The 24,081-nt window shown below is 44.3% G+C and overlaps 1 protein-coding gene across 4 annotated transcripts in view; it reads right to left on the reverse strand.

Annotated features, from left to right (window-relative positions):
• Window positions 1-279: 279 nt before the first annotated feature.
• C1QTNF3 (C1q and TNF related 3) overlaps window positions 280-24,081 on the reverse strand; it is a 146,036-nt gene continuing 122,234 nt past the window's right edge. For 3 of the 4 annotated variants that reach the window (XM_073630378.1, XM_073629547.1, XM_073632044.1), the window contains exons 6-7: window positions 22,440-22,616; window positions 280-454 (exon numbers count right to left, since the gene is read on the reverse strand). In XM_073630378.1, coding sequence (XP_073486479.1) covers window positions 295-454; window positions 22,440-22,616 — 337 coding nt within the window. In that variant the 3' untranslated portion in view covers window positions 280-294. The remainder of the gene's footprint in view (window positions 455-22,439; window positions 22,617-24,081) is intronic. The other variant, XM_073631191.1, reaches the window with a different exon arrangement.

Raw genomic sequence — 24,081 nt, forward strand, 5'->3', positions numbered from 1 at the left:
GGCCATTGGTTTGCTGACCCTTCTATACTGTGGGCAGAGGATCCTAGTTATTGGCACATTGGGTATGTGCAGGATGGATTTTTTTTTTGTTGTTGTTGCTTTAAATATACACACCACCTCTTGTTAAACGCACAAGCCATAATTTTAGCCCTGTCACTGGAAGTTCCTGAAACAATTTATTTTACCAATGTTATTTGTGTTTCTTTGTTAAGCTTTTATGAAGGGCTCTCTTCCACCTTCATCAGTTTTATTCCACCTAATAAAAAAATATGCATATCGTACAAAAGTAGATTTTTATTTTGTCTCAAAGAGGAGGAACCCGCAGAAGGTACAATAACGTTGGTGGTCCCCATGCAGAGCTCCGGTCCCCATCCTCAGCCAGACTTCATCATCTTTTGACAGCTTTAATACAGCGTTGTTCCCTGAAGTGTCTTGCTTACCTTTTGACTCAAAGCTGGAAAAAAGCACAAACAGTTGTATCTCAAGATAGCCATCAAAAATACATGTCCAAATAATGTCCTCAAAAAAATATAAAATAAAAATACATACACACATAAATACATTATTAATTATTATATACCATACACATATATTACTATATACTGTACATTATATATATTGTATTATAAACATTTTATATTATAACATAGTAGCACATTACTACAACTGACACACAATGATATTACAACCAACAGCAACAGATATAGACAAGCATTTAAAAAGTATAAATTCAGTGGCCTGTAGTGCGAGATGACTGTCGGTTAAACCCCACGCTGGGCCGAGGACTGCTATTTTGTTTAGCCTGTTATTTGATAAGTAAAAGTGTTATTTTTCATTTTTAAATTGTATGTGTGTGTTTTATGTTGAACAAGCCAAAATGCTAGAAAATAGTGTAGCACCCTTGGCTTTAGTCAGGGATGATCCTCACAGATTTGCTTGCCAGGAGCAGTTGTTAGAGATCCATTGATTTCTCCCTAAGTTTGACCTTGTTGTACTTTTCTCTTCTACCACTAGGTGGCCGGGCACTTGGTGGTACTAGATATGAGAAGGATAACGTAAGGTCAAGTTATGGGTATATGGGGTATCTCAGCCAATGGGCAGGGGTTTTCTTGAATCCTTTGGCCTACTAGGAGATCCTATATATTCGGGCAGAGTCAGGTGATCTATGTTCTGTGCCACCTGGACAGCTGTCTGGGTGGACATGTGTTGTACCCTCCAGGCTGCTAGGCCAGAGATTGGGCCTATCCCGGGGGCATCTGGCTGCTAGGCTGTGTGAGGGCCTATCCAGAAGTAAGAGTGCAGCACAGGGTTGGGATTGCGGCTTGCAGTCCAACCAGAAGTGACAGTTCTGCCGGCCGGAGAACCTGTCAGTGGTCAGAGGTAGAAGGGGAGCTGTCGCCACCAAGGGGCCAACCACCTTATTACCAGGGACCACAGTGAGTAACTGAAGCAAGTACCGGAGCAGCATTCTCACCGAACGGGCACGGTGGATAATCATGAAACTTCAGGTGGTGATCAAGTCAGGGACCCAACTAATGGAGGTGACACTTGCAGAGCAGCCTTATGAGTCAAGCCAGAGACCGAACTGGTTAGCAGGGGTGAAGCTTGAGAAGTACCCGGAGTGCCAAGCTAGGGAACCAGCAGGGAAGCATGGGTGACGCTTGAGGGAGATACCACCGCAAAGCTTTGAGGAGCTCCAGAGATTCAGAGTCAGTGAATCAGAGGATCCAGTGAGAGACCAGGAGCTCAAGGGGCTGAAGAACTACAAGTGGAAGTTGTAGTGAAGCTGAGAGGACTGTTACGATTTGTGTTAGGAACTGTTAAAGACTGTTACCATAGGAGACAGCAATCCTGCACATGCAGATGTGGCACCTTACTGGGGCCTTTCCCTGCACAGCTGTTCTCCTATTAAAGTCTCGGAGTCTGCAATTAAAATTGCAACTGCTTAAGGGTGTCCTGGCCCTAACCTTTTTTTCCCTCATAAAAGAAAGACGTAAAAGAAATAAACATCTCTTTTGCATTCAAGAAGTGTCTGCGCCCAATAACTTACACCTTTGTACCCACTATGCCTCACAACTCACTACTTACAGAAGGATGTCAGCTATCTTTGGCCTTAGAGGTCCTCATTAGACTGGAAGAGGCTAAAGACTTTGCTACAATAGAATTATATGATTTAAAAAAATGATATTACTGTATATATATATATATATATATATATATATATACACACACACACTGTATCTTATAATGCTATGCTATTTGAGACCTGCATTATAAGTACATTCATTGATTTCACAGTATATGAGAAGTGTGCATTCACTTATTTAACAACAAAATGAACACATGTTCATAATGAAAGATATCACAATGAAAAACACATAATACACACATTATAGCACAGGAAAAAGAATTATACTTTGATATATTAAACGACCAAAATGAAAATATGTATACAAATAAAAGTAGCTAAATAACTTAAATAAACTCACATTAAAAATGTATTGAGTGGTATTACAATTTGTTAAAACAAATGTATATTAGCTGATATTTCATTGTATCACAAAGAAAGATAAAAACAACATTGCACAGTTGTAGATACAACATTGATTCAATTTTTTAAACTGTCCCTAGACAATACTTTTCCAGTCAGTTTCTGCCCTAAACAGGGACACTCTGGTCATATCAGCAGTTCTGTTCCGGCAGTGGAAGGTGTAGACATGGCCGGATACAACTATTTGTGCAGATTGTGTAAGTTTCATCTAAATGGCAAAATGTTGCCAAAATTTCAGCAAAGCAAAAATTCTGAGGATGCTAATGAGCTATGATCTAAAAATAATTTAATAAAAAAATGTTCTTTGTAAGTAAAAGTGTCAAGTTTATTTCTGGAGGGGGTTTTATAAAGATGGCAGTAACATCAGTAAAATGTTTTTAGATCAAGGTGATCCAAAATAGTTTTAGGCAAAAGAGTATTAAGAGTAAGCAAAAAAGAAGGGTTAGGTTCAGTTTTGCAGTTTTCTAATTCTCAGCTATTAAAGCCGAGAAGTTTTTTGGAAATGTCAGAAGTCTAGACTTGTGAACTAGAAAACTTATGGAGCTGTCTGACAAGGTGTAAAGTAGTTTCTGAATCTTGCAATGCAGAACTTGCTAAAAAACTGAGTAAAAATCTGAGGTTCTGCAAAACTTGAACAGTAATTAGAAGTGGGGAAAAACTGCCCTGCATTTGCTGGTCTCTGCTTGGAGGATTGGACAGAAAGGGCATGTCTGACAGGTTCCAAATGAAGAGAAGGGAGAAAAGTATTAAAAGGAATTTATGACTGGTTTGTACATATTTGTACAAATTTGTTTAGGTCGGGACTAGAAATTCAAATGTTTAAATACATTGTTTAATATGTTAGTTTATTGTCAGCTAATATTATATTATGAATTCTTCTTTCATTCAGTGGCTCAAAGTGATTTTAAAGTCTCATTTTTTCCTATAAAAACAATAAACATGTTATACTTACCTGCTCTGTTGCAGTGGATTTGCAAAGAACAGCCCGGATCCTCCTCTTCTGCGGTCCCTCTTTTGTGCTCCTGGCCCCTCCCTCCTGTTCAGTGCCCCTCACAGCAAGTAGCTTGCTATGGGGGCACCCGAGCTGAGTCACAGCTCCCTGTGTCCATTTAGACAGGGAGCCCCGGCCCTGCCCCCTCTCCCCTGATTGGCTAGCTGACTTTGATTGACAGCATCCAGAGCCAATGGCGCTGCTGCTATGTCTCAGCCAATCAGAAGGGAGAATCTCAAACAGCTGAGACACTCCTGGATATCGCTGGACAGAGATGGGGCTCAGGTGAGCGTTAGGGGGGTGCTGGGGCAGCTGCTGCACATAGAAGGCTTATTATCCTAATGCATAGAATGCATTTAGATAAAAATCCTTCTGCCTTTACAATCCCTTTAAATATCCTTAGCTCATTTATTGTAAAAATTCTGTAATTTACAGAATACAGTAGCGCAAGATAAAGTTTAAACATGCCCAAATATATAAGCCATCCCTAACTGGAGGGCTCCATCAGAGGTTTCAGTCAGACACTGCAAGCCGAAGGACAGGAAGCGTCTTCACTGACATTGGGTAACCCGTAATGCTGTGGGAATTCTTTGTAATTTTTTAAAATATTTATTTGCAAAACTATGCATATGTACACTGGGGTTGATTTACTAAAAATGGAGAGTGCAAAATCTGGCGCAGCTCTGCATAGAAACCAGCTTCCAGGTTTGTTTTGTCAAAGCTTAGTTGAACAAGCTGAAGATAAAAGCTGATTGGCTACCATGCACAGCTCACCACATTTTGCACTCTCCCATTTTACTAAATCAACCCCACTGTACACATACACATACATAAGCACACAGATATAAAATGTAAGTTTAAACATATTACTTTTTGGTAAAACTGACCTGAAATCATTACAGTTTCTCTCTAGTGGAGTGATGCGATATGTTTGGGACATAGATAGATGATGAAACACTTTGTGTTATCATTAAAGAGGAACCTTCTCTGTGCTTTGTAAAGCCCCCCCCCCCCCCCCACTTCCCTTGCCAGCACTCCTTTGTTGCTTCCTCCTCCAATACAGCCAGCAACAAAATCCAGAAGTTTAGGCTGTAGGGGAGCATGTAGGCAGGTTAGGTCTACTTTCTCCACTGCAGGTGGCACTCAACCGCAGGGGGAGGGGAAGTTGAGAGGAACATGGTTCCTCTATGGATTCCAGGTGCAGTAGGGAAGCTATCCTATTGTATGCTGCCACCCCATGTGACTCTAGCAGTCATCTTGGGTGAGGCAGAGTCTATTTAAGGCCCTAGCTCACAGGCTTAGCATGCATTTTGTGTGTAAGCAGTGTAGGGACAGTTGACCCGCCTGACAGGGACAGTGATTAGCAGCAAGAAGAGGTTTCAGATGAGTAAGCAGCCAGGCCACATTCCGCCCCTCAAGACAGACACCGAGGGCACATTTGGGACTTGCTCTGCTACCACCCATTGGTGATATTTCTGTGAGTGTTCCCGATTGGGTGCCTTCTGCTGGGTTTGTTATAATTACTGGATTTCTGCAATAATAAAAGTCCTATTCTCTGCAGTCGGACTGTGTTTTTACTGCTGCCACACCATGCTGCACCCACCCCCCGCAAGCATGCGACCTCCTCCTATGTGACAGTGAAAGGGTCTAGCCTAGGCCCAAGCACTGACACATGACTAAAGAAGTGACATCACTGCTCCCCCTAGCCTTTGACACCAGGCAACACTTGAATTGTATTTCTGGGTACAAAGTAGACATGTGCAGCGGGCTTCCCCACTGACAGATGAATGTAAAGAAAACAATGCCGACAATAACCCAGCAATGGAAAAACGTAAAAAAACCCAGCATGGGGTCCCCCCCCAGTCCATACCAGGTCCATCGGGTCTGGTATAAATTTTAATGGGAACCCCACGCCAACATTTTTTAAAAAAACCGCATGGGGTCCCCCCAAATTCCAGACCCTTATCTGGGCATGCAGCCTGGCAGGTCAGGAAAGGGGGGGAGAGTGCACGCCCCCCCCTCCTGAATCATATCAGGCCACATGCCCTCAACAGGGGGGGGTGGGTGTTTTAGGGCAGGGGAGCTCTGCCAAAGCACCTTGTCACCAGGTGCTTGAAGGCATTTACAGTAAATTGCCGTCAATACAATACCATTGCCGGCAATAGAAAAATGTTTAAAAAAAAACGGTGTAGGGTCCCCCCCCAGAATCGACCCACCCATGTTGAGGGCATGTGGCCTGGTATGGTTCAGGATGGTGGTGGTGGGGTGCTCGCTTGTTCCCTCCCTTTCCTGACCTGCCATGCCCAGATAAGGGCCTGGTATGAACTGGGGGGGACCCCACGCCATTTTTTAAAAACTTTTTTCTATTGCCGGGCAATTGCCGGCATTGTTTTCTTTACATTCATCTGTCAGTGGGGAAGCGCACTGACAGATGATGACTTATGGTTGTTAAGGACAACTATTTCTTCACACAGAATTTGAATCGGTCGATTGTTTTTTGACCGATCTGAATTCTAATCGTTCTGAAAAGTTGAAATTCGTTAGAAAATTAATAAAGGAAATTAATTTTAATGAAAACGAAATTAATTTTGACAAAAACTAAACGATACTAAATGAATTCCATAACGAAAGGAAAATAGTAACATAACTAATCTATCCGAAATGAAACACATATTTCCATTCTGTACATGTCTAGTACAACGGGGGAAGAATCATCAAGAGTGATTATTAGTGGGCTGGGGAGGTTTACACAGATACTGGTACTTGGCCCTTTATAGACAAGGTGACAGTGTCTCTTTAAACAATAATAATGTCAACACATAGAAATATAAAATAAGGACTAACCAAAAGCACAACAAAGAGTTAGCCACCCAATACTGGTATTTCAGTTTTTGGTAGATGCTGAAAAAGTGAAACCATCTGACTGTTTTTTTTTATATCTCATGGATTCTATTGGTGGGATCTTTGTGCCAATGTCCTTGGTCTGCACTCCTGCTGTACCCTTTATGGGGGTCCCACACTCCTCGTTGTATTCTTTATTTTACATTATGGAAAATGCAGTAAAAGATGTTAGGACATGTAAACAAACCTATGTGGGAACATTCTACATTCCCTGGTGGACAGGATCAGAATTGCAAATTACAACAATTAAATCTCCCTGTCAGAAAATCCAAGATCTGTAAGTTGCCATGTGCATGGTGTATTTTTTAACTTTTGTTTGTGAGTATGATGCTTGCTTTTACTATTTAGATAAAAATGTTATCTTTGGTAATGCGCAAGGTCAGTGCGCCCTCCCTGTTTTTCTATATGTTTCAGTTCTAAGGACACCTATTGTTCTGAGGTGGGCAGCAAGACCTTTCACTTCCCATGTTCTATCCAAAGGGTTGGCTACACCACTTAGATATGTTGCATGCTGTATTTAACCCAGCACTCTACATTTAAAATAAAATTTTAAAATAAAACTTAAAAATCAAAACTTAAAATTATCACTTTGGATGGATCAGAACTTTATTAAAATTCCCTGACTGGAGTCATTGTTCTCAACTTGCAGTTTTCTCTTACTTTATGGTTCTAGCCATCACTAAATCTCACCTAAGAGGAGTGAAAAAATTCTGCCTAATATTTAACTAAACTTTTGCAGAGAAGACTTTTCCCCTCTTATAATATTAAAGCCTCTAGGGATACTGTGAGCACAAACCAATGCTAACATTTTCATGAGTCTAAACAGAGCTGTGACATTTCATCAAAAATTCTAAAATGTTAGATAGTGTTATAGGATTATCTTATTATGGAAGATTTTCTCTCGTGTAAGTAGTGCTGGAAGTTTGTAAAAAAACCTGAATGTTTTCTGCTAGGATTTTTTTTTTTATATTATCCAGTTCTTTCTTTCAAATAAATTGGATATTTAGAGGGATGAGGATACTGATGTAAACAATATTTTCCCAAAGCCCCCTGAATTCCCTAATAAAAGAAAAACCAAAAAAATATATACTATAGTGTAGCAATTCTCAACCAGTGTTCCTTCAGAGGTTGCTAGAGGTTATTTGAGCTGTGACTAAATAACTTCCTACTTGATGGTGCCTGTATTTCTTCCATTAACCCCCAATTATTGGTTTTAATATAGGTTCACCAAGACCTAAAAATATTTTTAAGGGTTTCCTTGGGGTAAAAAGACTACAAAAAAAAGTTTTGGCTATACATAACTATACTTAACTAAACTAATAACTTTATAGGATACAGTGGCGGCTGGTGAAGTTTTAGGATGGGGCCCTTCCTTTTTCACCACTCCCACTTCCCATAAGCCCCACCCCTTATATAATCCATCCACTCCGTCCCCTGTATTCCACTTGCTTCCACCCATAGTGTCAGGAGTATACAGCTCAGAATCATAGGACAGAGTATACAGATCCCAGATACGGTATATAGCTCAGCACTACAGATACGCTATATAGATCAGCACCACGGATAAGGTACATAGATCAGCACCACGGATAAGGTACATAGATCAGCACCACGGATAAGGTACATAGATCAGCACCACAGATAAGGTATATAGCTCAGCACCACAGATACGGTATATAGATCTGCACCACAGATACGGTATATAGATCAGCACTACAGATATATAGATCAGCACCACAGATATGGTATATAGATCAGCACCACAGATACGGTATATAAATTATAAATACACATTAAAGGATACCAGTCACAAGAAAAATATGGATGCTCCCATCACTGATTTCCCTTCTGAAAATTACAGTTCCATGACAGTAATGCTGACAATTTTGCTTCAGTACCATCAATCACTGTCTTGGGACAAGCGAATAAATATGTACTTCTGCATTCTTCTTAGACTTTCTGAACTGTATACTTGTCCCTGCTCAGTGATCCACGGTACTGAATATATGGGTATCAAAATACCAGCCAGTCAGCAAGCATTTTAACAAAAAAGATCAGCAATCACAGCACCCATGGAGCTTTAATTATTACAAACAGCACTTTGGTCCCTCGCCTCTGGTTCACACATGACAAGCTCTAGCAGCAGGTCTGTCCTCACTCTGGTGCAAGCAGACAGGCTCAGACTAAGGCCAGCAGACATTAACCTTCATAGACATACATGTTGCAGTGCTCATTCTCATAATCCTCCTTGTCTGCATGCAAGTCCTCTCTGCCACCCCTCTCTTGCTCTTTTATCCTGCTTTGATCAGATTCTGGACTGCCGGGGGGGGGGGGTTTAGGGGGGGGGCAGCCCACAGCAAGAGGAGGGCTGGCTTCCATCTCTGCAGCCCACTCTCTCTCATACCAGCAGCACAGTGACAGGGGAGTAGTGGCAAGCAGAGGAGGAGTACACACAAATGCAGAGTTCCCTGGCTGTTTGCATTTCTTAGCAGCGGAAGCACAGTAAGGGAACAGACTACAGAGGATGACAGTCGCTCCGCACTTATCCCATCCACTATCGCTTCCCCTTCTTCTCAGCAGACTCCATATAAGAGTGTGTGTCTCTGGGGTCAGCAGCGCTACGGCCAGCAATTACTTTCAATGGCGCGCTCCTCACTGAATCCACTGCATGCATCCCAATCGACTCCACCCCCGCAGTGATGCAGAGTACCGCCCACTGTCCTCTCCTCTGGTCGTCCTGTCCCAGTCGACTCCACCCCCCACAGTGACGCAAACAGCACCGCCCATTGTCCTCTCCTCCAGTCCCCGTAGCGCCAATCCCATGCCTATAGTAGGGCATACTGACGAATCTCAGTAGAGTGGGAGTGTGTACGGGCGCAAATCTTGCGCCCTGCACATGGCCTAAACACGGGCAAATCAGCTTCCCAGCCTGCAATCAGCTGATTGCAAGCTGGGAAGCTTCCCATAGACCACTGCATGTCTGGCACCTGGTCACTCTTAAAGTGACCATTTTTTTTTTCTTTATTTTTTTTTTCAAACAGCTTGGGGGGGGGGGGGTCAGCGCCCGAGCACCCCCTATGGACAGGCCGCCACTGATGGGATAACAAAAGACCATACATTAGGTAGTTTCAATAATAAAATCTTTGCCTTTAAACATTCAGACACATAAACATATCGGCACCTCCATATTGGAGTTGACACCTCCAGTTCCTTACGTATAATATTTAACATGTGGCAAAAAAAGTGCTGTGCTCTTTTGCCTCCCGTGCTATCTGTCTATCACTATGAATGGCGGTGTGACAAACCTCATCAGAACACCTTGTTTCTCTAGGGTCCACGAAGGGGGGACTATACAATATGTTAGAGATCAATGCAGGCACCTGGAGGAGACAACTATTGTATGTGTTTAATATCTGTGTTTAATATGGCATCAAATTTGCTTTAAACACATTAAATGATTCATAGAGATCATTTATTAATGAAATAGTGTCAGTGTCACATGCCCTTTAAAAAAAAAAGTGGGCCTGGGACTACATGAAGGCAGCTGTACAGGCACTTGGCCTGAAAGAAGGTATATATTCCAGAATAATGTCTCTTTACAGATCTCCCCAGTCAATGACCACCTGTCATACGCCTTACAGACACAAAACGTGATGAGACAGGGTTGTCCCCTATCACTCCTGATTTTCGTCCTAACCCTGGAACCCTTTCTCAGAAGTTTGCAAGGTAAATCAGTGGTGAACAGCATCTCGATAGCAGAGAAAGAATTTAAAATAGCCACTGTTGCAAACGACATACTGATGGAACCATGCATGACCCTTCTCAACGTTTTAAATGAAATAAAGAATTTTCAATCTCATGCTTTGAATATCTTGCTTCTGATGGTAGAGGTAGAGTGCTGCTGTCATAGTTTCTCTTTCACTTTAAAACAGGGAGTTATTAGATACTTGAAATCCAGCATCCTTCTTTCCTGTCGGAATTGTACAACCATAATTATCACCCCCACTACTGAACATTCAACAAGACATTAAAGGGTGGAATAAATCCTGTTACTCTTAGTTTGAGAGAGCAGCAATACTAAAGATGAACATTTTGCCCCGTGTCTTATATGTTCCCCACACAATACCAATTTTGTCTAACGCATTTTTCTACCTCTGAAAAAAATGATGAACACTTTTTTATGGTGCAGGAAAAAATTCTGTTTTTCCCTCCTTACCTTGCCAAAGCTCATGGGAGGAAAAGGTTTACCTGATGTTACAAAATATTATTGGGCATGCCACAAGAATTCTAGCTTGGCACTTGCATCACTGTAGTAACCATTGAATTTCAATAGAACAATCCTTTTTCCCATACCCGCTGAATTTTATTCTTAACTTCCCCATATCACTAAAAGCTCATCCAATTATTGGGCCTACACTATGTATCTTTCACATTGCATGCAAGGTTACATCAATTTCTTAAATTCCAGGGCCACTATCCTCTATCTGTTTCAACCTGGATTTTCTGCCAGATCTATCTGGAAAATTCCTGGAGATGCATTGGCCTAATGGGGCGTACACACGGTCGGACTTTTCGGCTACAAAAGTCCGACAGCCCATCCGACAAACTTTCGATGGACTTTTGGCGGACTTGCGGTGGACTTTCTAACGAACGGACTTGCCTACATACGATCACACAAAAGTCCGACGGATTCGTACGTGATGACGTACACCGGACTAAAATAAGGAAGTTGATAGCCAGTAGCCAATAGCTGCCCTAGCATGGGTTTTTGGCCGTTGGACTAGCATACAGACGAGCGGATTTCTGGGTCCGGCGGAGTTATGACGTAAAGATTTGAAGCAAGTTCCAAATCTAAAGTCCGTCAGCCGGATTTGGTCCGTCGGGGTCCGTCAGACTTTTGTAGCCGAAAAGTCCGACCGTGTGTACGCCCCATTTAGCAGGACATTTTTTTTGATCAGGGACACATTTTGAATCGACATAACCTGCAGACAGTGTCCCCTGAAAATCCTTTACCATTTTGGGCATATTGACAAGTTAACCATTTTTAATGGCCTTCAAAAATAAACTACATTATGCTAGACCCCTGCCATCATTCTAAAAACTGTTCATTTTAAGTGCTCCCCAAAAACTGTCATCTCTTTTAGCTATTGAAATCTTTTTGGTCCCCTATTTCATTGAGGGATGGAGTGAGGACTAGATGAGAACAAGAACTTGGCTGAGGATGATTGGAACCTAATCAATACTTAAAAGCACAAAGTATCAGTAAACATCAATGTTCAAGAAACCGGTTATATGATAAAATCACGATAGCATCGAACTCCAACAGTAATACACAAATTCTGCACGATAGTCATCAATAAATGCTTGTGCTGCAACATGGGTCCAGGCACCCTATTACACATCTGGTGGCAATGTCCATTACTACTGCCTTCCTGGAGTGAGGTATACTGCATTACTTCTACCATTTCAGATACCAGCCTTGATTTTACTATACTATACAAGCATACCTAAACGTGCAGATTTCTAATCTTTAGTGATGCATATGTGAACTCGGCTATAATGTTCGTTCAGGTACACTATGGGCATGTACAGATGCTGAGTGGTTTATAAAATTGATGAGATGGAGGAATAATCGCCATAGCTAATGACAGAATCACACACTTCACCAAGACTTGGGATTGTTGGTCATGTTATAAACCCACCATGGAATACAAGACAATTGTTCTTGGATGTATTTAGCTGCCTTGTGTGCCAGCCGAGTGGGATGCTAACATTTGCAGCTAAAACAATGGCTTACTGTGTAATCCTGTGGACAATATGCTTTCTGGCTTTCTTTCCCCTTTAATTAGTGTCTGTTCTCTTCCCCTCTTTCTTCAGTCTTTAACCCCCTTTCCTACTACCCCCTAGAATTTACATGCTCTCTTTCATCACTTTTTCATCTCTTTCTTCTTCCCTTTCCTGAAATCAAGGTAGGGAAGGAAAGGGTGGGTCTAACGAAAGTAAACCTCTTCACCAGTTTAGAAGCCACAGGTGCTGGTAATGCATATATATCAATAGATAGAAAGTAGTTCTGGACTGCCGCACTTCAAAAAAAATTTGCCTTTTATTCAAAATGCAAGATCAAAAAAACATGCCACAGCAGAATGGACAGAAGAGCTGATGCGTTTCACACTACAACCAGTGCTTAGTCTATGACTAAGCACTGTTTGTAGCGTGAACTGTGTCAGATCTATGACTAAGCACTGTTTGTAGCGTGAAACGTGTCAGATCTTCTGTCCGTTCTGCGGTGGCATGTATTTTTGATCATGCATTTTGAATAAAAGGCAAATAATTTTTTGGAGTGCGGCAGTCCAGAACTACTTTCTATCTATTTCTTCCCTTTCCTCCTGCCCCCTTATTTTTCTTTTTCCCAAAATGGAACGACGCCAGACAACATCTCTTCATTCGGGAGGAACCTTCTGGGACAGCTATATACTTACTTATACAGTATATACTACTTACTTGTATATATACTTACTTACAAATGGCATTTGCAACCACCTTTCATTACTTGGTCTGTAAAATGTTTCTGCATGCTTTGTAATGATGGGTATATCTCAATGTGTTCTGCTGTTCTTCCCTTACCACTTTGCACAAAACCCCCTTAATAAAACTTTTTAGTGGAATAATTTTTTTTTTTAAGATTAAAGTCTATTGTAAAAGAAGTCATGCTTAAAGTGTCTCTGCTAAACTGTCCGATATAATTGAATGATTGCCGTGTATGTTAAAAGTAAGATATATTATGCAAAATGTATATCTTGTAGATAGCTAAAGCAATAATAATGATCACAGACTAGCAACGCCTAAAAAATTCAACTCTTATATAGGGTTAGGATCAATCTTCCAGAATGTTTTACTGACAAATACTCAGTCATATAACACTGTACCCAAATGAGTTTTATGTCAGTTTTGGAGATAATAAGATAGATAGATGTATAGATAATAGTTACATACTGTAGTTACATAGTAGGTAAGGTTGAATAAAGGCAATAGTCCATCCAGTTTAACCTTGTTAACAGTTGTGTAGGTGTACGTGTGTCAGTGTCGATAATCATTTCCCATATCCCTGTATGTTGTGTTCTTTAAGATGCATGTCCAAGAGTCTTTTAAAAATATCCATACTCCCCGCTGACACCACCAGTTGTGGAAGAGAGTTCCACATCCTTGTTGCCCTGACAGTGAAAACCCCCCTACGCAGCTTAAGATTAAACTGCTTCTCCTCCGAATTCATTGTCTGGTCCTGTGTCCTCTTACACTGAGACTGAATAGTTTTTTTCCTACACTGGGATCACCATTGAGGTATTTGTAAATCGCTATCAAGTCCTCTCTCAAGCATCTCTTCTCCAGCAAGAACAATTTCAGAGCTTGTAGTTGTTCCTCGTAATTGAGGTCCTCCAGTCCCCTTATTAATTTTGTTGCCCTTCTTTGGTCTCTCTCCAGCTCCAGCACATCCCTTCTGAGGACTGGTGACCAGAACTGAAAGCAATACTCGAGATGTGGCCTGACCACAGTTTTATAATGTGGCAGGATTATCATTTTATCTCTGGAGTATATCCCCTTTTTTATGCATGCTAATATTCTGCTGACCTTGCATTTACCCTACATTTCTCCACATTAAACCCCATTTGCCATGTAGTTGCCCACCCAGTTCTTTTATTCAGGTCATTCTGTAAAATTTTGATATCCTGATGTGAAGTTATTGCCCTGCTTATTTTATTTTTTTAATATGATATAGATAGATTGTATTTAATTAGCTCCTTTTAATTATTTTTTTTACTACATTAAAGGTTGTCTGCCTGAGGCATTTTTTTAAGAACCTAAAATGCCAGGACAGTACAAACACCCAAAAAATAGTTTCATTTGGGATATAATGCAGTGCTGTGTTTTGGCCTAGGCCAACAAGGCCCAGGCCTAGGGCGGCACTTTGCGGGGGGGCGGCAAAAGGCCGCCCCCCCCCCCGAGAACGGCACCTGCGCCCTCTTCCCGCACAACAGGGCTACCAGGAGTACAGCTTAGGAGTGGCGTTGTGTGTGCGGAGGGAGCCAGAAAGCCGTCAAGCCGCCCCTGTGAAGCCTTGCTTCTCTCTCTGAATGGCCCTCTGCTGTGGCCAATTATGGGGAGGGAAACAGCGGGCAGGAAGCTGGGCGGCGGTGCAGGGAAACCAATTAGAGCCGCTCTCTCTCTCTCTCTTCTCTCTTCGGCTGACAGAAAGGGGAGGGGGGCGAGCGGGTGAGTTCTCTGGTAAATTGAGCAGCAGCGCTGTGACAGGGAGAGGAGAGATGTGGGCTGTCTGTATCTCCCCCGCTCGCCCCCCCTCTCCTTTCTGTCAACCGAAGAGAGAAGAGAGAGAGAGCGGCTCTAATTGGTTTCCCTGCGCCACCGCCCAGCTTCCTGACCGCTGTTTCCCTCCCCATAATTGGCCACAGCAGAGGGCCAATCAGAAGACTGTGGGGGCATCATGGGAAAAGTAGTCCCTGAAGAGTGGCGGCCCCTGTGTGTCCACAAACATGCTACAGCCCCCAGCATGCATGCACTCTGCTGGGGGGTGTTACAGGAGGAGAAAAAGAGTACTGTGCTGGGGGAATCCAGAGAGGGAGCCACGCTGTACCCGCACCACCAGAGCCACGCTGTACCCGCACCACCAGAGCCACGCTGTACCCACACCACCAGAGAGCCACGCTGTACCTGCACCACCAGAGAGCCACGCTGTACCCGCACCACCAGAGAGCCACGCTGTACCCGCACCACCAGAGCCACGTTGTACCCGCACCACCAGAGCCACGCTGTACATGCACCACCAGAGAGAACCACACTGTACCCGCACCACCAGAGCCACGCTGTACCCACACCACCAGAGAGAACCACACTGTACCTGCACCACCAGAGAGAGCCACGCTGTACCCGCACCACCAGAGAGCCACGCTGTACCCACACCACCAGAAAGAAAGCCACATTGTTCCCACACCACCAGAGAGGGAGCCACACTGTACCTGCACCACCAGAGAGCCACGCTGTATTCACACCACCAGAGAGAGAGCCACGCTGTACCCGCACCACCACAGGGAGCCATGCCACCAGAGAGAGCCACGCTTTTCCCGCACCACCAAAGAGAGAGCCACGCTGTACCTGCACGACCAGACAGGGAGCCACGCCACCAGAGAGAGCCACGCTTTTCCCGCACCACCAAAGAGAGAGCCACGCTGTATCTGCACCACCAGAGGGGGAGAAAGATGAAGCCACTGCCGGGGTACAGACATGCTACACTACTGATTAGAGTCAGCCTTGGCAACCCAGAGTGAGCGAACGTCCAGCCGGAGGGATCACTGTTGCAGTTTCACCGGGTCTGGTAAGAGAGCCTGTTGGCCATTATCCATTACTGTTCCCAGGGATTGAGCTATTAGGAAGTGCCCAACCTGATATCCTCTAGGCCTTATTGACCGCCAAAATGAGCTCCAACGCTGGGCCTCCAGTCCAAAAATTAAGGGGGGGGGACACAATTTTTACTGCACCAGGTGACACCAAACCTAGTGACGCCACTGTCCCGGAGCCCACAACAAATTCCGGCACTGAGCTTCGGTAACTGGCCATACAGGGTGCGCTAGCGTGGACACCCAGGACATCTGCCACCTGGGGTCCCACAAGCGCCGATCAGCTTTTCGTAGCAGCCACCACCTCTCTCCCCACTGTCAGCCACACACACTCCTCGGCTCCTCCTCCTTCTCGGCTCTAATGTTCTAGTGTACACAGTCAGGAGGAGGAGAAGCCACAGAGGAGGGACACAACTTCAGTGCAAAAGCTACGCTGCCGGTCTGAGGTCTGTGTATAGTTTACAGTGGAGGGGGACACAGTAACCGGGAAGGGGGGCAGATAACAGATGCACACATGGATGAGGGGAGGGGGGTAATGTGATATGTGCTGGGTGCTTTGAGAGGGGAGAGGATATGTGCTAGTGGGGGGGGGGGGTTCTGATCCTCCCCTCCCAAAGCACCCAGCACATATCCCCTTACCCCCAAATGAAAAAATGCGTCATCCCTCTCTGTCCTCCTCCTGTGGTGTCCCTCTGTCCTCTTCCCATGAAGATGACAGGGCGGATCTTAAAAAGGAAGAGGTATGGCCTTGACAGGAAGGGGTGGGTCATATTTAAATTAGGGGGTGCGCGAGTTTAGTCAGGCCTAGGGCAGCACAAAACCTAAATACACCACTGATATAATGTATACAGTGCAGCACTCAGAGTATAGGGGTCAAGAATGTGTAATACACAGAACAGCTTGCAGATTTCAATGGTCAGGAGTTAGTTCCCCTTATGGGGATTGTCAGTAGTGTGTGGCCCCTAAAATGTTGGTGATCAGTGATGAGCACCCCATAACTTGGTGGTCAGTGGTGATTTTACCCTAAAACATTGGTGGTCAGTGTGCTCCTTTTATGGTCTATATGCCTCCTGTGTGCCCCCTTTCAGTTCTGTTTACTCCTTTGTGGTTAATTTGCCCTCATTGTGGTTAGTGTACTCACTTTTGTTGGTAACCAGTGGGAGCCAGTGGAGAAATTGCTCACATTTTTTCTTTACATACATGGGATCACTGCGATGAACAATCATAAGGTACAGAGCCACTCTGACTGGCTCTGTAAAATTTGCCTGTCCTAATGACAGCTTGAACACGGGCATTGTGCATACACAAGAAGTAAGCAGAGTGCCTTTTATTTATTACAATGTTTCTTTAGCCTTTGTTGCTATGAAAAATAGTTCCAGACTAGACTTATAATATCTTTACTTTCTAATAGAATCCCAGTTGCTTTCTTTCCCTTGTCTGCAGGGGCAGATCCACTCTTCCCCATCCACTCTGGACTGCGGCCTGTGTTGTTACTTTCGGTCATGATTAGGGATGAGTCGAACACCCCCCGGTTCGGTTCGCACCAGAACCTGCGAACGGACCGAAAATTCGCACGAACGTTAGAACCCCATTGACGTCTATGGGACTCGAACGTTCGAAATCAAAAGTGCTCATTTTAAAGACTAATTTGCATGGTATTGTCCTAAAAAGGATTTGGGGACCCGGGTCCTGCCCCAGGGGACATGTATCAATGCAAAAAAAACTTTTAAAAACGGCCGTTTTTTCGGGAGCAGTGATTTTAATGATGGTTAAAGTAAAAGAAAAGTGAAATATTCCTTTAAATATCGTACCTGGGGGGTGTCTATAGTTTGCCTGTAAAGTGGCGCGTGTTTCCCGTGTTTAGAACAGTCCCTGCACCAAATGTCATTTTTAAAGAAAAAATCTCATTTAAAACTGCTTGGGAGTTTAATGTAATGTCGGGTCCTGGCAATATGGATGAAAATCAGTGAGACAAACGGTACCCCCCAGTCCATTACCAGGCCCTTTGGGTCTTGTATGGATATTAAGGGGAACCCCGCACCCAAATTAAAATAAGGAAAGGTGTGGGGCCACCAGGCCCTATATACTCTGAACAGCAGTATACAGGCGGTGCAAACAAGACAGGGACTGTAGGTTTGTTGTTAAGTAGAATCTGTTTGTCATTTTGAACGGGTACATTTTTAACGTGTTTAGCTCCAGCCAAAATATCTTTTTTAAGCTTTTTGGAAAACATAGGGAAGGGTTATCACCCCTGTGACATTTGTTTTGCTGTCTTTCCTCCTCTTTAGAAGATTTCACCTCACTTTTTGTCCCAATGACAAATGTTTTTTGAGAATTTGGGTTTTTTTGTGGAACAAGGATTGGAAAGCATCAGTGGAAAGGAGAAATGTTTTTCCCATAATAACTCTTACAGGAGAGAATTTCCCTTCCTAGGGGTAGATTTCATCTTACTTCCTGTTGTCTCCTTCCGTTTGCAAGTAGGAGTAGTTTGTAAGTTAGATGTTTGAAAGTAGGGGCCTACCCTATATACTCAGCAGAAATTTGGGCCTTAAGTGTTGTTGTGGCCACAACAACGTAAGCCCTCACAGGGCCCTGCTGTGAAATATTATATCAAGAATTGTAATTACATGCCCCTGTTGAACAGGGGCAGAAAAACTGGGCCTTTGGTGGTGGTGGTGGTGGTGCTGGTGCCACAACACTGTAAGTCCTCACTCGCTCTTGGTGGGTGCAGAAATGGGCACTGCTGTGAAATATTAGATCAAGAATTGTAATTACATGCCCCTGTTGAACAGGGGCAGAAAAATTGGGCCTGTGGTGGTGGTGGTGGTGGTGGTGCTGGTGCCACAACACTGCAACCCCTCACAGACGCTTTAGTTGGAACACAGGAACGAGCCCTGCTGCAAAGTATTGCATCAAAAATTGTAATTACACGCCGCTGTTAAACAGGGGCAGAAAAATTGGGCCTTAGGCACTGGTGCTGGTGCCACAACACTGCAACCCCTCACAGACACTCTAGTTGGAACGCAAGAACGAGCCCTGCTGCAAAGTATTGCATCAAAAATTGTAATTACACACCCCTGTTAAACAGGGGCTGAAAAATTGTGCCTTAGGCACTGGTGGTGCCGCCCAGAACCAAAAATGTTCTTACAAGCTATCAGCGTGATGATTGAGGAGGAAGAGGATAATTACTCAGGGATAGTCACTCAGCATCAGCATAGGCAGTCTTTGAAGGGATCTGAGATTTCAAAAAAAATTATTCGGTTACATCAGCATCAGGTGCTTGGTAGCTGGTGGTGATCCAAGACTGATTCATTTTTATGAAGGTCAGTCGATCAACCGAGTCGGTGGACAGACGCACCCTGTGATTGGTTACCACGCCTCCAGCAGCACTGAATGTGCGTTCCGAAAGAACGCTAGATGCAGGACAGGCCAGTAGCTCAATTGCATACTGTGCAAGCTCTGGCCAGTGATCCATCCTCAAGACCCAGTAACCCAGAGGATTTTCGGTGGGAAAGGTGTCCAAGTCTGATCTTGCCCCTAGGTATTCCTGCATCATGTAAAACAGACGCTGGCGATGGTTGCTGGAACCGATCATACCTTGGGGCTGCGGACCAAAAAATTGTCTGAACGCATCGGTCTGATGGCCACCTTCTCCACCGCTCCTTCTTTGACTGACCGAAGCCTCAGCAACACGTTGTCCAGAAACAGGAGTTTGTAACCTTCCAGTCTCTGGGAATGCGTTGCACAGACCTTTCTGCAAGGCCTCCCGAAGATGTTTCATCCTCTGCTCCCTCTGCGATGGCAAGATAAGGTCCGCAACCTTACCCTTGTAACATGGATCAAGGAGGGTTGCCATCCAGTATTGGTCCTTCTCCTTGATACCACGAATACGAGGATTCTTACGCAGGCTTTGCAGGATCAGGGAGGCCATGCAGCGTAGGTTTGCTGAGGCATTCGGTCCGGAGTCCTCTGGGTCACTAAGGACGACATGGTCCACAGCCTCCTCCTCCCAGCCACGTACAAGTCCATGTGTTTCTTGGGACTGATCCCTTAAAGACTGCTGCTGATGCTGAGTGCCAGGCTCCACCTCCATACTGACACAATCTTCCTCCTCCTCCTCCTCCTCCTCGTCCTCTTCCTGTGTGATCGGCGGGCATGCAGGAACACTGTCTGGATAAAGGGGGCCTTGAAAGCTAAGGAAGTCCTCCTCTTCCTGCCTCTGTTCTGCCTCAAGTGCCCTGTCCATTATTCCACGCAGCGTGTGCTCCAACAGGTGGACAAGGGGGACAGTGTCACTGATGCATGCACTGTCACTGCTCACCATCCTCGTGGCCTCCTCAAATGGTGACAGGACAGTGCATGCATCCCTGATCATGGCCCACTGGCGTGGGGAAAAAAACAAGCTCCCCTGACCCTGTCCTGGTGCCATAGTCGCACAGGTACTCATTGATGGCCCTCTGCTGCGTGTGCAGCCGCTGCAGCATGGCCAACGTTGAGTTCCACCTGTGGGCATGTCACAGGTTAGGCGGTTCTTGGGCAGGTTAAACTCCTTTTGGAGGTCCGTCAGCCGAGCACTGGCATTACATGACCGGCGGAAATGCACACAGACTTTCCTGGCCTGCCTCAGGACAACCTGTAAATAGTCCAGCTGCCTGACTGTGGTACTAATAGGATCAAAAGAACACCAGCAATTTTCTTCAGGTAGCTGTATATACTGTAACAAGACAAGCCTGCCTGTCAGTAAGAAGATAACAGGAACGGATCTAGCTGAACACTGTGAGCAGGACGCACTGCACTAACTTGTTGGTTTAGCTGAACACTGTGAGCAGGACGCACCCCACTAACTTGTAGGTTTAGCTGAACACTGTGAGGTGGACGCACCCCACTAACTTGTAGTTTTAGCTGAACACTGTGAGCAGGACGCACTGCACTAACTGTAAATAGTCTAGCTGCCTGACTGTGGTACTAATAGGATCAAAAGGACACCAGTAATTTTCTTCAGGTAGCTGTATATACTGTAACAAGACAAGCCTGCCTGTCAGTAAGAAGATAACAGGAACGGATCTAGCTGAACACTGTGAGCAGGACGCACTGCACTAACTGTAAATAGTCTAGCTGCCTGACTGTGGTACTAAAAGGATCAAAAGAACACCAGCAATTTTCTTCAGGTAGCTGTATATACTGTAACAAGACAAGCCTGCCTGTCAGTAAGAAGATAACAGGAACGGATCTAGCTGAACACTGTGAGCAGGACACACTGCACTAACTGTAAATAGTCTAGCTGCCTGACTGTGGTACTAATAGGATCAAAAGAACACCAGTAATTTTCTTCAGGTAGCTGTAAATACTGTAACAAGACAAGCCTGCCTGTCAGTAGGAAGATAACAAGAACGGATCTAGCTAAACTGAATACAGTGTATATATATATATATATATATATATATATATATATATATATATATGCAACACCTGGGATGCATATATATACACAATACACTGTAAGTGCAGCTAACTGACTGACTGTTCTGCCTAATCTATCTAACTCAAATCAAATGTCACTGTCTGTCTCTCTCTCTCTCTCAATGAACGCCGGAATACACACTACACAGGGCCGCCGTGCAGGCGGCCTTATATAGTGTGGGGCGTGTACTAAATCCCCTGAGCCATAATTGGCCAAAGCCTCCTTGGCTTTGGCCAATTACGGCTCTCTGTTCAGGTGGCGCTGTGATTGGCCAAGCATGCGGGTCATAGTGCATGCTTAGCCAATCATCAGCCAGCAATGCACTGCGATGTCGCAGTGAATTATGGGCCGTGACGCGCCACACGAATTTGGCGCGAACAGGCGAACAGACGATGTTCGAGTCGAACATGGGTTCGACTCGAACACGAAGCTCATGCCTACATGTGACTAAAGGGTCACACATGTGGAAGTATACACAGTGGTAAATGGCAACCCACTCCCTTCCTACTCCTCCATGCTCACTAACCAGCTAAGCACAATGGGGGTGAAATATTACATGTAGAATAATGGTGGCCTCACCTCCCTTTTATTCTAAGAAGCTGGAGGGGTGTGAGACAGCCTGTGACTGTCAGATATCCACCCACACCATGTTATTGCCACAAAATAATAAAGGTTTGATTTCAAATATATATTTGTATGATGATCTAAAACAGTTTATTAATAATATTTATTTTTACTGTATTTCGAAGGCTATTTTTTTTTTTTTGAACGTGTTCCCAGCAGCAAAGGACTAGCAGCTCCTTCTGCTTATGTTTCCCTGCAGACGGGCTTTGAAACAACTGGGTCATGTGACAGCTGTATATCGCTTAGAAAAAAAGGAACATAGAATTTTTGAAGGAAGTGCTGGAGCCTTGTCTGTTATTTGGCCGTAAGGGCAGCTGCTGTCTCTTTATATTTTTTGCAGTCTTGTGATTTGCAGAGTAGGTTGGATGCATAGAGGTACTGTTCTGCAAATTTACCACTAAATGTTGGCAAAATTAGGGCTAGGAACTCTTGTAGTAAGAATATGCCGGGTAAGTAACTGGGTAGTTGCTAGAGGTCCCCAGAGTAGTGAATGGTGTTGTTTACCTTAGATAGTGAGGAAGTGCCAGTCCTGTCCCTGCCAGTGTAGGGCATCTTGGGTAGAGGGCTCCATTTAAATAGTCTGGCAAGTATCTGTCTGGGTAGTTGGTTGTGAGAAGCAATGCAAAGACCAAGACATGCAAAGATGTATTCTTTGAGGCTCTAGTGTCTGGGAGCTTCACCCTGAGGGGAAAGAAAGGAAGGAGAGATGCAGGACCAATAGGACTACTCACATCCATTAGGCATGGGATATAGAACTCTGGTGGAACTCTTCTAAAAGTATGGACTGCTCAGCTCATATCTCTGTTTGCAACTAAGGAATGTGCCATTGCCATTGGAACAACTGGAAGGATGTATATATGTCAATCAACTGTGTTTCAGTGAAAAGTTGAAAAGGCTTCCATTATGTGGACTCTTCCTTCTCATAACCTCAAAATGGCAATGTCCCAGAAGCAAATAGGTGCTGGGTAAAGCTGCTTTCATAAGGCCTATAGAAGGTATGAACAGGCTACTGGGTGAAGCTGGTTAAGCCAGGCATAGGGGCCTCTGTGTTGGTACCTAGGAAAAGATCCCATGCTCAAGGCGCCTCAAGGTGAGAGACCAATCTATGCTGGCCAGTACAAGTTAAAGAGTACAGCAACTAAATGGTTAGCTGTACACATGAAGGATAGGGATGAGCTTCGAGTTTGAGTCGAACTCATGTTCGACTCGAACATTGGCTGTTCGCAAGTTCGCCGAACAGCGAACAATTTGGGGTGTTCGCGGCAAATTCGAATGCCGGGGAACACCCTTTAAAAGTCTATGGGAGAAATCAAAAGTGCTAATTTTAAAGGCTTATATGCAAGTTATTGTCATAAAAAGTGTTTGGGGACCTGGGTCCTGCTCCAGGGGACATGGATCAATGCAAAAAAAAGTTTTAAAAACTGCAGTTTTTTCAGGAGCAGTAATTTTAATAATGCTTAAAGTCAAACAATAAAAGTGTAATATCCCTTTAAATTTCGTACCTGGGGGGTGTCTATAGTATGCCTGTAAAGGGGCGCATGTTTCCCGTGTTTAGAACAGTCTGACAGCAAAATGACATTTCGAAGGAAAAAACCCATTTAAAACTACTGGCGGCTATTGCATTGCCGACAATACACATAGAAGTTCATTGATAAAAACGGCATGGGAATTCCCCACAGGGGAACCCCGAACCAAAATTTAAAAAAAAAAATGACGTGGGAGTCCCCCTAAATTCCATACCAGGCCCTTCAGGTCTGGTATGGATATTAAGGGGAACCCCGGCCAAAATTTTTTAAAAAATGACGTGGGGTTCCCCCTAAATTCCATACCAGACCCTTCAGACGAGGAGACGCCGTCACACAGCGGGAGCCTCCCTCCATGCCAGCATGGATGCAGAGCGGCCCGGAGAAGAAAATGAAGAAGAGAAGAAGAAAGAAGAGAAGAAGATGAAGAAGAAGATGAAGAGAAGAGCGGGAGCCTCCCCCCATGCCATGGGTGCGGAGCGGCCCGAGGAGAAGAAGATAAAAGACGTTGCGGAGGAGATGCTGGACGAGAACGCCGGAGGAAGAACCAGAAGAACCAGAAGAAGAAGAAGATGAAGGAAGATAGAAGAAAGAAGAAGCATTTAAATAAAGGAATTGTCAAA

This window comes from Aquarana catesbeiana, linkage group LG01 (assembly GCF_042186555.1).
Source record: "Aquarana catesbeiana isolate 2022-GZ linkage group LG01, ASM4218655v1, whole genome shotgun sequence".
Lineage (NCBI taxonomy): Eukaryota > Metazoa > Chordata > Amphibia > Anura > Ranidae > Aquarana > Aquarana catesbeiana.